Here is a 15,568-nt window from a genome sequence, read left to right as displayed (position 1 = left end):
AAACACTGGTCTATGTGACACTAAGCTAAACTGAGTAGCATGGTGCCATGGTTCTTATATATAATTTTATTTTATTTTTGTTTTGTTTTTTTCATTCTTATTTCCTTATTTTTACATATTACAGTATGAGTTTTTTCTTCCCCTTTTTTATTATTTGCAGGATCATCGGATACAGAAAATTACATTCATACCAACTGCACCGAGGAACCTACAGACAGCAGCCCTCTGTATGGTCTGGATTGTGAAATGGCACGTATATAACAGACCGCATGCCCGACCTGGCAGCCAGTAAAGGGTCATACTAAAAATACATAACCCTAATCATGAATGACGGGACGCTGTCAGAATTGACTGACAGCTGCTTATTAGTGATGAGCGAACGTGCGGTGATAAGGTGTTTTCTGAGCATGCTCGGGTGCTAACCAAGTGGCTCTGGCGTGCTCGAATCATATGTTTGAGTTCCTGTTCAACAGCCGCAACACTTGCAGGGATTGCCTAACAAACAGACAATCCCTGCACGTGTTGCACCTGTCGAACAGTGGTGAGATATTCAACTTCTGGGACTTGAACATAGTATTTGAGCACACCGAAGACACTCGGTTAGCACCCGAGCATGCTCAGATAACACCTTATCCCAGCACGTGTGCTCATTCCTACTGCTTATTTAGCATCAAAACAAAGTATCGGGCTTGCTGATAACCAACATGACTGATCCTTTTTCGGGAAGCCCCTATACACATTTTATTTTCTGTAGATATATATTTTTTGCACACAAAGCAGTCTTGGTTAGGTAGGACTAAAAGTGTAAATTGAAAGCATGGCTTTGCTAATTTGAAGTGTCTCTATCCCCATGTTTTCAAAATGTATACTTTATTAAATAGATCTTGGACCTGATGATGCTGGTGTGCTTACTTTGAAAACCCACATCAGAATAGTTGTATATTAATCCCTAGAAGATGCCCAAATTTTAGTTTTTTGCAGTTAACTTTTTCCTCTTCTTCCAAGATCCAATTTTTTTTTTAACTTTTTTTTTTCTATCCAGATAGCTGTATCGGGGCTTGTTTTATTTGTGGGATGATTTGCATTTACTGAAACGCCATGATGCTCTAAGGCCTGGATCACACTTCTGTTTTTTAAATCAGTCACAATCACCCATTTTTTTTGGAGGATCCGTTTTTTTTGCCCCATAGACTTCCATTAGCGGCTATGTAAAAAAAAACGGATCCGTTTGCGGCAAAACGGAAACGGATCCGTTTTTCCACACTTTGGCGGATGCATGCGGATGCAAAAAAACGGATGTGTGAAACAGGCCTAAGCGACTTGTATTCAGCAGTTTTATAGATTTCTTAGGCCTGTTTCACACATCCGTTTTTTTGCATCTGCCAAAGTATGGGAAAACAGATCCGTTTCCGTTTTGCCGCAAACGGATCCGTTTTTTTTTTACGGATCTGCGGTAGCCGCTAATAGAAGTCTATGGGGCAAAAAAACGGATCCTCCAAAAAAAATGGCGGATCTGTTTTTTAACGGAAAATGACGGATTGTGGCGGATTTAAAAAAACGGAAGTGTGATCCAGGCCTTACAGCAATATTTCTCTGTCCGCAGTGTATGACGTGTAAGGGGAGCGAGCTGACCAGAGTGTCATTAGTGGATGCACAAGGCCAATGTATTACGGATGAACTGGTGAAGCCGGACAATCCCATCATTAATTACATGACCAGGTATTCGCTCTGTTTTTCCATAAATTCGTCTGTCTTCTCTAATAATGTATGGTCTGCATAGTTTTATCACAAATGGCTCGTCTAGCCAACACCCAACAACTTAAAATGTTGGGGCGGTGCACATATTATTTTACAGTGATGTTCCGATTGTTTGGAATATTTATCTCCATGGTAACAGACTACAAACAAAAACCTTATGTAGTCTGGACCTGCGCTCATATTCCTTCATTTGTCACCTACTTTATAGTAAATTATAGATAAAATGTTGTACAGTATGAGAAAAGATGGCTTCTTTGTTCTTAAAACAGCGTCCCATACCTCTGGGGGGTTGTGTCTGGTGCTGCTGCTCAGCTCCATTGTAGTGATTGGGGCCTAGAGGCAACATGGCATAGGCACTGAGGACAGGTATGTAGCTGGTTTTGGAAAAGCCCAACCATATTTTTCTAATTCTCAGCATCATTAAAGGTAATGTTATACCATGGCAACTTTTAGCTGCCCCTATGATTTGCCTCTATAACCCCTCTGTAAAGGAAATATAGCATCCAGATATGTATATGAATGGCTATCCAAGTAATACAAGAACAGCCCGACTGATACAAAGTGACTTTCTTATCCTTCGCTCATAAGGAAGGGTGGAGGAGTTACTTAAAGAAGACCTGTCAAAAGTGGCCAGCTTTTGCTCATATTTTACTCCTGCTGTTTCCTTGAGTTTTTTTTCTCAAATTCCCTGTGTAGTTCAAGAAAAGAAATAATTGCCTTTTTTTATTTTGTGCCTAATTTTTATGGTCTTTCTAAAGGGGTGTGGCTCATAGGATCCTCGGGGGTGTGTCTTTTCGCAGCTTTGCATAATTGCTCTGCGAGACACGCCCTTTTGTAAAAACCATAAATATGATCACAAAATAAAAAGGCATATATCTTTGTAACAGTTTGCTGGATTTAAGGGAGTTATTCAGGGGAGCAGCGGGAATAAAACAAGAGCAAAAATGGCCACTTTTGATCTGGTGACCGTTCCTCTTTAATAGCATGGACATAGGCTTGTGTTACTTAAACAGCCCCTTTTAATATTAAGGTAAATCTTTTTCATAGGAGATATAATTTTTTTTTTTTTCTAAACCATGCAATTTTCTAAATTTGTTTCCTTTACGTTTCGTCAGGTTCTCGGGGATTAATAAAAAGAAACTTCATCCTGTAAAAACAAAATTAAAGGATATCCAGGAAAAAATAAAAGGTCTCCTTCCTCCAAATGCCGTCTTGGTGGGTCACTCGTTAAATAATGACCTGCGAGCTCTGCAGGTAAGTATTGAGTGTGACGCATTGCATCGCTCCGTGTATCTAGTGCTAGCGGAGTGTCCCTGACCATTGTTTCTTCCCTTTCCTTCCAGATGATACATCCACATGTTATTGACACGTCACTACTTTTCGCACGATGCCAGGGAAGGAGATTTAGATTAAAGTTCCTGGCGAAAGTGATACTAAAGTGCGAAGCTTTCCGTTCTATCTTCCTACAGGCTTGTTATGTCTTGGTTTGGATTTCTGCCCTTATGTCACATTTCTATATTAATATCATACAGAACATAAGAATTAACTAGAACCCAAGAAAAGCAGGGGAACATGGAGTACATAAAGCAATATTGAAATAATGATTCTTCTTCCCGGGGTGTGAAGGAAGAATCGGCGAAACGTACGTTGGGGTGAGAGGCACTGCAGCCTCAGACTTCCAGCCCAGGTACAATCTATTGCCCAAGGCATTTATTTTGTGTGGTTTAGTTTAAGGTGTTTGTTGCAATGACTTGCTAGTGAAAACTTCCACAGCAGTAGTTCAGGTCCACATATGCACATAGGCACTTTAATTTTACTGAGTACCTGTTTACATCCTTCATATGCATGTGAATATAATCCTATGTATCATCTGAATGTACCTCTATATAGTATCATACATACTTGTATGTTGAATAATCTGCGTTCAGTGGTCATTCATACGTATGCATAGACCCACTTTAATTATACCAAAAGGCCACATTGCTTGTAGTAAAAATTACGGTCTATAACCCCGTTCAGGGATTGTCAGTCGGTTGTTGTGCCTTTAGTCTGGCGTGAGGCATCGTTTAATAATTAGCTCTTTTATTGATGTTAAATAAAATTTCATTATTGCTTTATGTACTGCATGTTCCCCTGTTTTTCTTGGGTTCTAGTTGATGCATTGTGATATGGAGTATAACCTTGCAGCATAAGTTATTAACGGACTAATATGTATACATACTGAATATATAACTGTAAGCAACAGCTGACCCCAAGAGTCGCTTACATCAAAGGAACACCAAACCTAGAAACAATGGTAGTACAATGCAGGATGTGCTGTAAATGTTTTATAAGAATTTGGGAAAGTTATGAAATGTCCTATAAATGTTCCTGATCCAAGGATCTCGGCTTTTAGTTGAGATGAATCAGTGCTGCACTTTATGTATATTCTCAGTAGTGAGGCAGTGCTGGGGAGTCTGAATCATGGAGAAGAATCTGTGCTGCACTTTATGTACATGCTCAGTAGTGAGGCAGTGCTGTGGGGTCGGAGTCATGGAGAAGAATCTGTGCTGCACTTTATGTACATGCTCAGTAGTGAGGCAGTGCTGGGGAGTCAGAGTCATGGAGATGAATCTATGCTGCACTTTATGTACATGCTCAGTAGTGAGGCAGTGCTGGGGGGTCGGAGTCGTGGAGATGAATCTGTGCTGCACTTTATGTACATGCTCAGTAGTGACCAGTGCTGGGGGGTCGGAGACGTGGAGATGAACCTGTGCTGCACTTTATGTACATGCTCAGTAGTGAGGCAGTGCTGGGGAGTCAGAGTCAAGGAGATGAATCTGTGCTGCACTTTATGTACATGCTCAGTAGTGAGGCAGTGCTGGGGGGTTGGAGTCATGGAGATGAATCTGTTCTGCACTTTATGTACATGCTCAGTAGTGAGGCAGTGCTGGGGGGTCGGAGTCGTGGAGATGAGCCTGTGTTGCACTTTATGTACATGCTCAGTCGTGAGGCAGTGCTGGGGGGTCGGAGTCATGGAGATGAATCTGTGCTGCACTTTATGTACATGCTCAGTAGTGAGGCAGTGCTGGGGGGTCGGAGTCATGGAGATGTATCTGTGCTGCACTTTATGTACATGCTCAGTAGTGAGGCAGTGCTGGGGGGTCGGAGTCATGGAGAAGAATCTGTGCTGCACTTTATGTACATGCTCAGTAGTGAGGCAGTGCTGGGGGGTCGGAGTCGTGGAGATGAATCTGTGCTGCACTTTATGTACATGCTCAGTAGTGACCAGTGCTGGGGGGTCGGAGACGTGGAGATGAACCTGTGCTGCACTTTATGTACATGCTCAGTAGTGAGGCAGTGCTGGGGAGTCAGAGTCAAGGAGATGAATCTGTGCTGCACTTTATGTACATGCTCAGTAGTGAGGCAGTGCTGGGGGTCGGAGTCATGGAGATGAATCTGTGCTGCACTTTATGTACATGCTCAGTAGTGAGGCAGTGCTGGGGGGTCGGAGTCATGGAGATGAGCCTGTGCTGCACTTTATGTACATGCTCAGTAGTGAGGCAGTGCTGGGGGGTCGGAGTCATGGAGATGAATCTGTGCTGCACTTTATGTACATGCTCAGTAGTGAGGCAGTGCTGGGGGGTTGGAGTCATGGAGATGAATCTGTTCTGCACTTTATGTACATGCTCAGTAGTGAGGCAGTGCTGGGGGGTCGGAGTCATGGAGATGAGCCTGTGCTGCACTTTATGTACATGCTCAGTAGTGAGGCAGTGCTGGGGGGTCGGAGTCATGGAGATGAATCTGTGCTGCACTTTATGTACATGCTCAGTAGTGAGGCAGTGCTGGGGGGTCGGAGTCGTGGAGATGAGCCTGTGTTGCACTTTATGTACATGCTCAGTAGTGAGGCAGTGCTGGGGGGTCGGAGTCATGGAGATGAATCTGTGCTGCACTTTATGTACATGCTCAGTAGTGAGGCAGTGCTGGGGGGTCGGAGACGTGGAGATGAATCTGTGCTGCACTTTATGTACATGCTCAGTAGTGAGGCAGTGCTGGGGGTCGGAGTCATGGAGATGAATGTGCTGACTTTATGTACATGCTCAGTAGTGAGGCAGTGCTGGGGGGTCGGAGTCATGGAGATGAATCTGTGCTGCACTTTATGTAGATGCTCAGTAGTGAGGCAGTGCTGGGGGGTCGGAGTCGTGGAGATGAGCCTGTGTTGCACTTTATGTACATGCTCAGTAGTGAGGCAGTGCTGGGGGGTTGGAGTCATGGAGATGAATCTGTGCTGCACTTTATGTACATGTTCAGTAGTGAGGCAGTGCTGGGGGGTCGGAGTCATGGAGATGAATCTGTGCTGCACTTTATGTACATGCTCAGTAGTGAGGCAGTGCTGGGGGGTCGGAGTCGTGGAGATGAGCCTGTGTTGCACTTTATGTACATGCTCAGTAGTGAGGCAGTGCTGGGGGGTCGGAGTCATGGAGATGAATCTGTGCTGCACTTTATGTACATGCTCAGTAGTGAGGCAGTGCTGGGGGTCGGAGTCATTGAGATGAGCCTGTGCTGCACTTTATGTACATGCTCAGTAGTGAGGCAGTGCTGGGGGGTCAGAGTCATTGAGATGAATCTGTGCTGCACTTTATGTACATGCTCAGTAGTGAGGCAGTGCTGGAGGGTCGGAGTCATGGAGATGAAACTGTGCTGCACTTTATGTACATGCTCAGTAGTGAGGCAGTGCTGGGGGTCGGAGTCATTGAGATGAGCCTGTGCTGCACTTTATGTACATGCTCAGTAGTGAGGCAGTGCTGGGGGGTCAGAGTCATTGAGATGAATCTGTGCTGCACTTTATGTACATGCTCAGTAGTGAGGCAGTGCTGGAGGGTCGGAGTCATGGAGATGAAACTGTGCTGCACTTTATGTACATGCTCAGTAGTGAGGCAGTGCTGGGGGGTCAGAGTCATTGAGATGAATCTGTGCTGCACTTTATGTACATGCTCAGTAGTGAGGCAGTGCTGGGGGGTCGGAGTCATGGAGATGAGCCTGTGCTGCACTTTATGTACATGCTCAGTAGTGAGGCAGTGCTGGGGGGTCAGAGTCATTGAGATGAATCTGTGCTGCACTTTATGTACATGCTCAGTAGTGAGGCAGTGCTGGAGGGTCGGAGTCATGGAGATGAAACTGTGCTGCACTTTATGTACATGCTCAGTAGTGAGGCAGTGCTGGGGAGTCAGAGTCATGGAGATGAGCCTGTGCTGCACTTTATGTACATGCTCAGTAGTGAGGCAGTGCTGGGGGGTCGGAGTCATTGAGATGAATCTGTGCTGCACTTTATGTACATGCTCAGTAGTCAGGCAGTCCTGGGGGGTCGGAGTCATGGAGATGAATCTGTGCTGCACTTTATGTACATGCTCAGTAGTGAGGCAGTGCTGGGGGGTCGGAGTTGTGGAGATGAATCTGTGCTGCACTTTATGTACATGCTCAGTAGTGAGGCAGTGCTGGGGAGTCAGAGTCATGGAGATGAGCCTGTGCTGCACTTTATGTACATGCTCAGTAGTGAGGCAGTGCTGGGGGGTCGGAGTCATTGAGATGAATCTGTGCTGCACTTTATGTACATGCTCAGTAGTGAGGCAGTGCTGGGGGGTCGGAGTCATGGAGATGAGCCTGTGCTGCACTTTATGTACATGCTCAGTAGTGAGGCAGTGCTGGGGGGGTCGGAGTCATTGAGATGAATCTGTGCTGCACTTTATGTACATGCTCAGTAGTGAGGCAGTGCTGGGGGGTCGGAGTCATGGAGATGAATCTGTGCTGCACATTATGTACATGCTCAGTAGTGAGGCAGTGCTGGGGGGTCGGAGTCATTGAGATGAATCTGTGCTGCACTTTATGTACATGCTCAGTAGTGAGGCAGTGCTGGGGGGGTCGGAGACATGGAGATGTATCTGTGCTGCACTTTATGTACATGCTCAGTAGTGAGGCAGTGCTGGGGGGGTCGGAGACATGGAGATGTATCTGTGCTGCACTTTATGTACATGCTCAGTAGTGAGGCAGTGCTGGGGGGGTCGGAGACATGGAGATGTATCTGTGCTGCACTTTATGTACATGCTCAGTAGTGAGGCAGTGCTGGGGAGTCTGATTCAGGGAAATTGAGGAGTCTTAGGTTTTGTTTACGGACTCCACAGCCCTACAAAGTTGCCGATCCATCAAAGCCGTTATGCCAGCAAACTGGAAGGCAGAAAAGCTTTGAAAATGTAAAAAAAAAAGCAAAATTTTGTGAAACTTTTGGCATTTTTACACCAGTTTAAATCAGCTTTGCTAAAATTGGAGGCACTGGGACGAGGCGTGGCAACGCTCAACTATCCATTAAAAATACCGGTATTTTCTATTCCAGGAATGATACTGAACTCAGGGACTGCAGTAATATTTCTGGCTCTGCGCAAACAGAAGATGCTCCAAATTAATTAGGTAGCATGTGCCTCTTAATGGATTCGGCACCCTGTACTCCAGCAAGACTGACGTAATGCAAGTGTCCTATGCAGGAGTGCCAACATGGCCGCAACAGGGCCTTCATCAGGTCCCTGGTTACAATGGCAATCAATTGTCACCCTACAACAGTGTTGTGCATGGGCTGATGGAAGCCTGGAATATCGCGCCTCCAGGACCATGTGCCATAAATGTTACTGTTAGTGGGATTTAAGGGCATAAGATCAGCAATCAGAATCAGCTCCAGTAGCTTCTGTTAGTGCTCATACTCACTTGCGAGCGACTCACACGATTCTTGTGCGAGTCTCTCGCATGAAAAGTTGGCTCTGCCGCCGGCACTCGGACCGGAGTGTGCGGGCTACATGTATTTCTATGCAGCCGCATGCTCCGGTCCGAGTGTCGGCGGTAGTGCCAACTTTTCATGCGAGAGACTCGCACAAGAATCGTGTGAGTCGCTCGCAAGTGAGTATGAGCACTTAGAGGCAGGTGCTGGCTGTGTAATGCAGCCGGCATCTTCCAACTATGGTGCAGTCTTAGATCCTTGCGCCGTACATATACAGTGTATGTCAGGCTTGTGTTACAGAAAAGTGCCTCTTATCAGTCATTTCTTCCCTCCTATACTGATCATTCATGTTCAAGTACTAGTCCAATATGTCTACAGTTCTGTCTTCGGTGGGGGATCAGATTACTTCTGCTGCTTGTAGAAGTGTATGGAGTAGGGGATGGGTAAGAAGCTGCTGCCTGTAGACGTGTATGGAGTAGGGGATGGGTAAGAAGCTGCTGCCTGTAGAAGTTTACAGAGAGGGGGATGAGTAAGAAGCAGACTACACAGAGCTGCTAAGGCTTCTAGTGACAAGAGTCTACAGAGGGGAACAACACTAACGGAAAATTCAAATAATAATAGCCAAAAAGCGTTATTCCTAATTTACACACACAAGTTATTTTGAAAAGTTCCCTTGGAGTGCAGTTACACGTTAATGTCCCCTTCCATTTTCATCTAGAAGACGACTTAGTAAGGGGCATTGGTGGTGCGGTTGTTTCCTTGTTGTGGGGTTGAGCTCCTGCTGGAGTCAGTTGCCATACAGGTATCACGGGTGTAATCTGTCCCTTTGAGAAGGGGGCTTGGGATGGAAATAACTGCTGGACGCAGATCACAGAATTCTTCTATATTTTTCACATTTTTTGTCTGTAACATGAGACCGGATAATGTTGTGTATCACAAAGACTTTCCTAAGCTGGATGCACTTTTTTTTTCTAATTATTCTACACATTCATAAAAGCAGATTTTTATTTTTTTTTTAAACGTAGGAAGAGCGTCAGAGGAGATGGGCCTTCTGGTCAATGTAAAGTTTTGCTGTGTCAGGCCATGTTCAGACGGTCAGTTTTTTACCTCAGTATCTGTAAGCCAAAACCAGGAGTGGGTGATAAATACAGAAGTGCTGACGTGTTTCTATTATACTTTTCCTCTGACTGCTCCAGGTTTTGGCTTACAGATACTGAGGTAAAAAACTCACCAAATGCTGACTGTATGAACATGGCCTAATAGAAACATGTCAGCACTTCTGTATTTATCACCCATTCCTGGTTTTGGCTTACAAATACTGAGGTAAAAAACTCACCAAATGCTGACTGTATGAACATGGCCTAATAGAAATACGTCACCACTTCTGTATTTATCACCCACTCCTGGTTTTGGCTTACAGATACTGAGGTAAAAAACTCACCAAATGCTGACTGTATGAACATGGCCTAATAGAAATACGTCACCACTTCTGTATTTATCACCCACTCCTGGTTTTGGCTTACAGATACTGAGGTAAAAAACTCACCAAATGCTGACTGTATGAACATGGCCTAATAGAAATACGTCAGCACTTCTGTATTTATCACCCATTCCTGGTTTTGGCTTACAAATATTGAGGTAAAAAAGTCACCAAATACTGACCGTGTGAACATGGCTTAATTCTGATTAATCCTTGTAACGATGGCAGTACCAAGGTAGCACCATAGATAATGTGTTGTTATTGCAGGAGGGAGATACAATGTGGAGACGCTGTCGGCCACGACCCCTCAGAAGATGCCGCGGCCGCTCTGAACTTGGCTCAGTATTTTATTCAGAATGGGCCAGAAAAGGCGAGTGTCTTTACTTATTTTCCTTACTTATATAGTGCCATTAATTTCATAGCGCCTTACAGACATTGTCATCCCTGTCCCCATTGGGGCTCACAATCTACATTCCTAATCAGTATGTCTTTAGAGTGTGAAAGGAAACTGGAGAAAACCCCCCAAACACGGGGAGAACATAAACTCTTTGGTGGGATTTGAGCCCAGGACCCTAGCCCTGCAATGCTAACCACTGAGCCACCATACTTTACAGTGCCTTTGTGACCTGTGCAGCGTGTGTCCCTATTAATTCCTATTTCTTTTCTAGGTTGCAGATATGAATTTGGATGATATTTTTCTAAAGACTAACAACCTGCATAGTAGACCGGACGATACAAAATCCCCTGAGATTAAACCAAATGGGATGCTTCATCCCCTGCCACCAGAAGGACCCAGGTAAGATCTGCGTCAGCGGAGGACCCGGCCTGCCTCAATCATGGGGGGCAGCCTATTGTTTTTTTATAGGCTTCATGTAATACTCCCTTCGATGGCACTGAGGGGGGAATAAAACTTTAGACCCCAACCTCTTTCAGGTTTTATAGCTGGAGATCCCAACAGAGGCTCAACCTCTGATTTGCTAATATGGGGTCTGTCCTAATATAAAAGTTTTTTCAAAAATGGACGACACGTTTAACTAATTGTAGCCCTCCCAACTCCTTATAATAATCGTCCGGTGCATCTATCACTTTACAACAATGTTTTAGAAGATCATTGCAAAGACAGCAGCTGTATGGGGATCATGTAACTACAGGAGTGAGGAACCAGCTGGACTTCCCATAGAGAAGGCAGAGATGGTTTATTACTCTCGCTGCCTTCCTGATCAACGTATACAGCAATCTGTGTGTACAGATTCAGAAGCAGAACCCTCCCATCCTAGAAATCATGTGCTAGAAGGGAGGATGAGATTCTAGGTCACAAAAGACGCATATCAGCTCTGCAAAGGAGGCCGGAGACTGGATTATCCCTGTAACTGGCCCTAATATGTCAGCCCCAGTTAAAGAGGAAATCAACAATAATAATAATAAAAAAAATGCATGTTGAAATGCCCCAAGGGTCTTTTATGATGTTACGGGGGGCATACTATGTCAAATTAAAAAAAAAAAGGAAAGAAAAGGGGAGAAACGTGTTGGCTGCTGATTGTAGCCCGGCCTTTGGCAAAAAACCACCTTTCAATATATAAAATTAAATGTTGCGGATAGGAAACAGAATTAAAAGGGTTTTCCACTTACAAGGAAAGTGGACCCCAAATGCTGCAAAATGCCTAAAAAGAATCTGGGTACTCCACCTTCCTCAGGTCCAGCGCTGGCTCTTCCTCTACTGCTAGGGTTTCAGGGTTTTAGTTGTAGCAGTTTCATGACTTCAGCAGCATGCATCACCGCTGTAGACAATCAATGGGCCCAGCGGTTGTGTGGGAGGTAAATGGCATTGAGCTCCCACACAAACCAGGTTTGATGTGCGGTGCCGATATGATGTCACTGTTGCAGCCAAAACACCCTAGAACTGGGGAGCCGGTGCTGGACCCAGTGAGGGCAAGTACATGCTCTTTTTGTTGTTTTAGGTATTGCACAGCAATGTATTATTGTGGTTGTAAAAAAAAAACCCTCCGAAAATGTCTGGTCCTTAATTGGGAAAATTGGGGTAGTTTTGAACTGGTTTTCTCATTGGGGGACACAGAACCATGGGATAGTCTGCTGCCCCCTGGAGGCTGACACTATTATTGGCTCCTCCCCAGCAGAATATACCTCGCCTGCCGGAGTCAAGCTCCCTCAGTTTTTTGTAGTGGTAGTTGGAGGCGAGGTCTCTCTCAGACCTGTTTAGGTTAGACGCTAATCATTTAGCTCAGTATGTGGCCGAACTAACCAGGGTGTTTATAACGCTGGTTTCAGTTGTGGAATGATTGCCGGTAACTACTACTGCCCCAGGAGCGCCGATCACTGCTTTAAGTGAATCTGATCCTCCAGTCACCCCACACCAATATGGCTGGCTGTGAAGGAGGTCCAGATGGCCTCAGGTGACTTCATCGTTCAGGTTATCTTCACAGGTGAGGTGCTTAGGTTCCTTTCCCTCTCCTCAAGGAATTTTCTTCCCTCCACGCAGAATCTAGTTCTAGATGCATCTCAGGTGGGAAGGCTGACGGAGATGGTGGACAGTTTGGCATTGGCTGTTGACGCCTCTTTGGAAGTGACCAGTGCGCTGTCTCCTATCGTTAACAAAACAGGTTTTTTTTAAAGGAGGGGTAAACGCGTGGTTAGATTCTTTTCTAACCATAAGAAATTTTTTTAACAGTATTAAAAAGAGAGCATGGTGGCACCCAGACAAACACTTTCAGAAGCATAGTCGTATGTAGGGGTTGTATCCCTTTACAAAAGAGCTGGTGGCCTCTTGGTCTACTCCATCGGTGGTAGACACTCGGGTATCGCTTATCTAAGGTGACCACTCTGCCTCTTAGAGAGGTTGCGACAACTTAAAGGGGTTGTCCGGTCCAAATTGATAAGTCTGCAGTCACTCTGTGTGACTGCAGACTTATGAATTCCCCCAGTACACACACGGTGCGCAACGGGGATTCACTGGTTTCTGACCCGGGATCGGAGGGTATGAATGCGTTACTCATAGTCCCGGCCAGTGGACGCAACCTCGCTTCCATTCACTGCTCAGTACAAGTATATGGAGCGAGGCCGTGCCCTCTAGACGGGCCATGTATACCTCATACATACCCTCCCGTCACAGCTCAGAAACCGGCGAATCCGCGCAGCGCACAGTGCGTGCGCTGGGGGGATTCATAAGTCTGCAGTCTCAGTGAGTGACTGCAGACTTATCTATTTGGACCAGACAACCCCTTTAAGGACCCCATGGATAGACTAATAGATTCTATGGCGAAGTCCGCTTTTGAAGCAGCAGGTTTTGCCCTTTGCTCAGCCTTTTCTACCACTTGGGTTAAGTATTTATGACAAAGTTTTTTGGCTGTTTCCCTGGATTTTGAATTAGCCAAGATCGTGGATCAGATTGCGCAGGCAGAGAAGTATCTCTAGAAGACCTAGTAAGGTCGAAACGCGTAGTCTGCACGCATAAACCAGCAGTGTGCCCTTTTTTCTTCTGACCCCCCGTATATATTTGGGTTTCTGCCACATGGAACTATTTTAAAAGATAAAAATAAAATGGATTTTATGGCCAAGTAGGAAGCATCCGCTGGAATTATTTGCTGGTTTTTGTTTCTATTGCAACATGGGTGTGCCTCTTCCATTACAACTCCGTGCGGCTTCCTGGCAGTGAGCAGAACCACTAAGGACGTCTAACTGGGTGAGCTGGCTATAATTTTTCTTGTTTGAATAAATATCTCTGTTCACCATCCTTAGATGCGGCAGAGTGCTCAGCCCAGGCGGCTAGTAATTACGGAATCTAAGGCTCCAAGGTATGGAGGGCAAACTTGTCCACAAAGAAATCTTTGGAGGGACTACCATTCCAAGGGTCTCGCTTATTTGGCATCAGGTTAGACTAAATTATTTCTGAAGCTACAGGCAACAGAAGCACTCTGCTTCCTCAGTCCAGGGCCAGCCATCCTTTTCGGAGGCATGGGCCTTGCAGGTCCATCCCTTTCATCAGTTTCCAGCATCAGACTAATCCGTTCGGCAGATTATACTGAAGTTTTCACAGGAGCCTAGGAGAGCTGCCTTTCGACCAGCACCCACTGTGCGCCATTCTGGATCAAGGGATAGAAACTCTGGGTCCAGAGGCATCAGGAAGGTCAATGCTTGACGGGCGGCCCCCACTTGGAGATACGTTTCTGGTCGGTGGTCACTTTTTCCTTTTTCAAGAAGCATGGCTTGAGGCAATCTTCGATCTTTGGGTCAGGGAGGTCATCCCTTCAGGTTACAGAATAGAGTTCACCACTCTACCTCAGGATTGTTTCTTTTGCTCTCACCCTCCCAGGTCTCCCAGCATGAGAGTCAGTTTCAACCAGGTGATAACGTCTCTTCTTCAGGCTGAAATGATTGTAGATGTTACTATTTCTGAGCCTTTCAGGGGGTTTTATTCAAACCTATTCGTTATCACCAAAAAAGAATGCTCGGTGCAACCTAATTTAGATTTATGACTCCTGAATAAACGAGTCCGGCTTTGTTGCTTCAGGATGGAGTCGCGCTCTGGTTAGTGATCGCTTCCATGGATGCCACGGAATTTCTTTCTTCAGTAGATATTCGTGACGCTTATCTGCATGTGCAAATTTTTCCAGGCGATCAGTGATTTCTTTGCTTTGTGGTCAAGCAAGATCATTATCAGTTCAGGGCTTATTCGGACTGGCCACAGTGACCAGGGTATTCCTGAAGATCCTGGCCCGGTTATGGCCCTGCTACTGACCTGGAGCTTAATTGGTTTCTACTAGCTGGTCGATATTCTTGTCAAAGCGCCGTCCTTTGCTCAGAATCAGGAGAGCCTGCAGATCATTCTATTGCCTCATTTGGATTGCCAACAGAACAAAGTCTGTTTTGGTTCTGACACAGTGGTTACGGTTTCTGCGAATGATGTTTGACCCTGTGTAGATATCCGTATTCCATCTGGAGTAGAAGAGATTATTTCTTCAGTCTTCCATCAGAACTTTGAAGTGTCCGGGCAGGCATATCCTTCGAGTTTGCATGAAAGATGGTGGCAACATTCCAGGCAGTGACTTCACCCCGTTACCTCTGGGTTATTCTTTTCGTCCCGTTCAGTGCCCACCAAAAATGCCAGCCTTTATGGCCAGGGAGAAATCTTGCATTATTTGACGGTCCAAGGAGTCTGGAGCAGTCAGGAGAGACTTCTCCCAATCTACTTGCTGGAGACAAGAGTCATCCATCTGTTTCTTTTACATTGGCAGTACTTAGTCCAAGGGTTGTCGATCAGGATTCAATCAGACAAGGCTACCGCTGTGGCCTATATCAATCGCCAAGGAGGCACACAAAGATCATCGGCCATGGCGGAGGTCGCAGGGATTTTGGAGTGGGCACAGGACAAGGTTCCTCTAATTTTGGCAGCTCATATACCAAGGGTAGACAACTGGGAGGCTTTTTAAGTTGCCAGTAGCTACCCACAGAAGAATAGGCTCGTCACCCATAGGTATTCATGCAGGTTTGTCGGCGGTGGCTTACACTGGATGTCGATCTATTGGCATCCAGACTAAACCACAAGGTGCTGAAATTTGTGGCAAGATGCCGGG

The 15,568-nt window shown here is 45.6% G+C and overlaps 1 protein-coding gene across 5 annotated transcripts in view; it reads left to right on the top strand.

The window, feature by feature from the left end:
• REXO5 (RNA exonuclease 5) overlaps positions 1–15,568 on the top strand; it is a 31,645-nt gene that overhangs the window by 8,676 nt on the left and 7,401 nt on the right. For all 5 annotated transcript variants that reach the window (XR_012219900.1, XR_012219901.1, XM_073543030.1 and 2 more), the window contains exons 7-12: positions 161–249; positions 1,604–1,719; positions 2,874–3,012; positions 3,102–3,196; positions 10,248–10,350; positions 10,649–10,776. Coding sequence is in view for 3 of the 5 variants with exons in the window: in XM_073543030.1 (XP_073399131.1) it covers positions 161–249; positions 1,604–1,719; positions 2,874–3,012; positions 3,102–3,196; positions 10,248–10,350; positions 10,649–10,776 (670 nt within the window). In the remaining 2 variants the exon portion in view is untranslated. The remainder of the gene's footprint in view (positions 1–160; positions 250–1,603; positions 1,720–2,873; positions 3,013–3,101; positions 3,197–10,247; positions 10,351–10,648; positions 10,777–15,568) is intronic.

This window comes from Dendrobates tinctorius, unplaced genomic scaffold, assembly GCF_039654945.1.
Source record: "Dendrobates tinctorius isolate UK_male_01 unplaced genomic scaffold, ASM3965494v1 ptg000129l, whole genome shotgun sequence".
Taxonomy (NCBI): Eukaryota; Metazoa; Chordata; class Amphibia; order Anura; family Dendrobatidae; genus Dendrobates; species Dendrobates tinctorius.
Note: the sequence above shows the minus strand (reverse complement) of the source record. Positions and strands in the feature narration are given on the sequence as shown.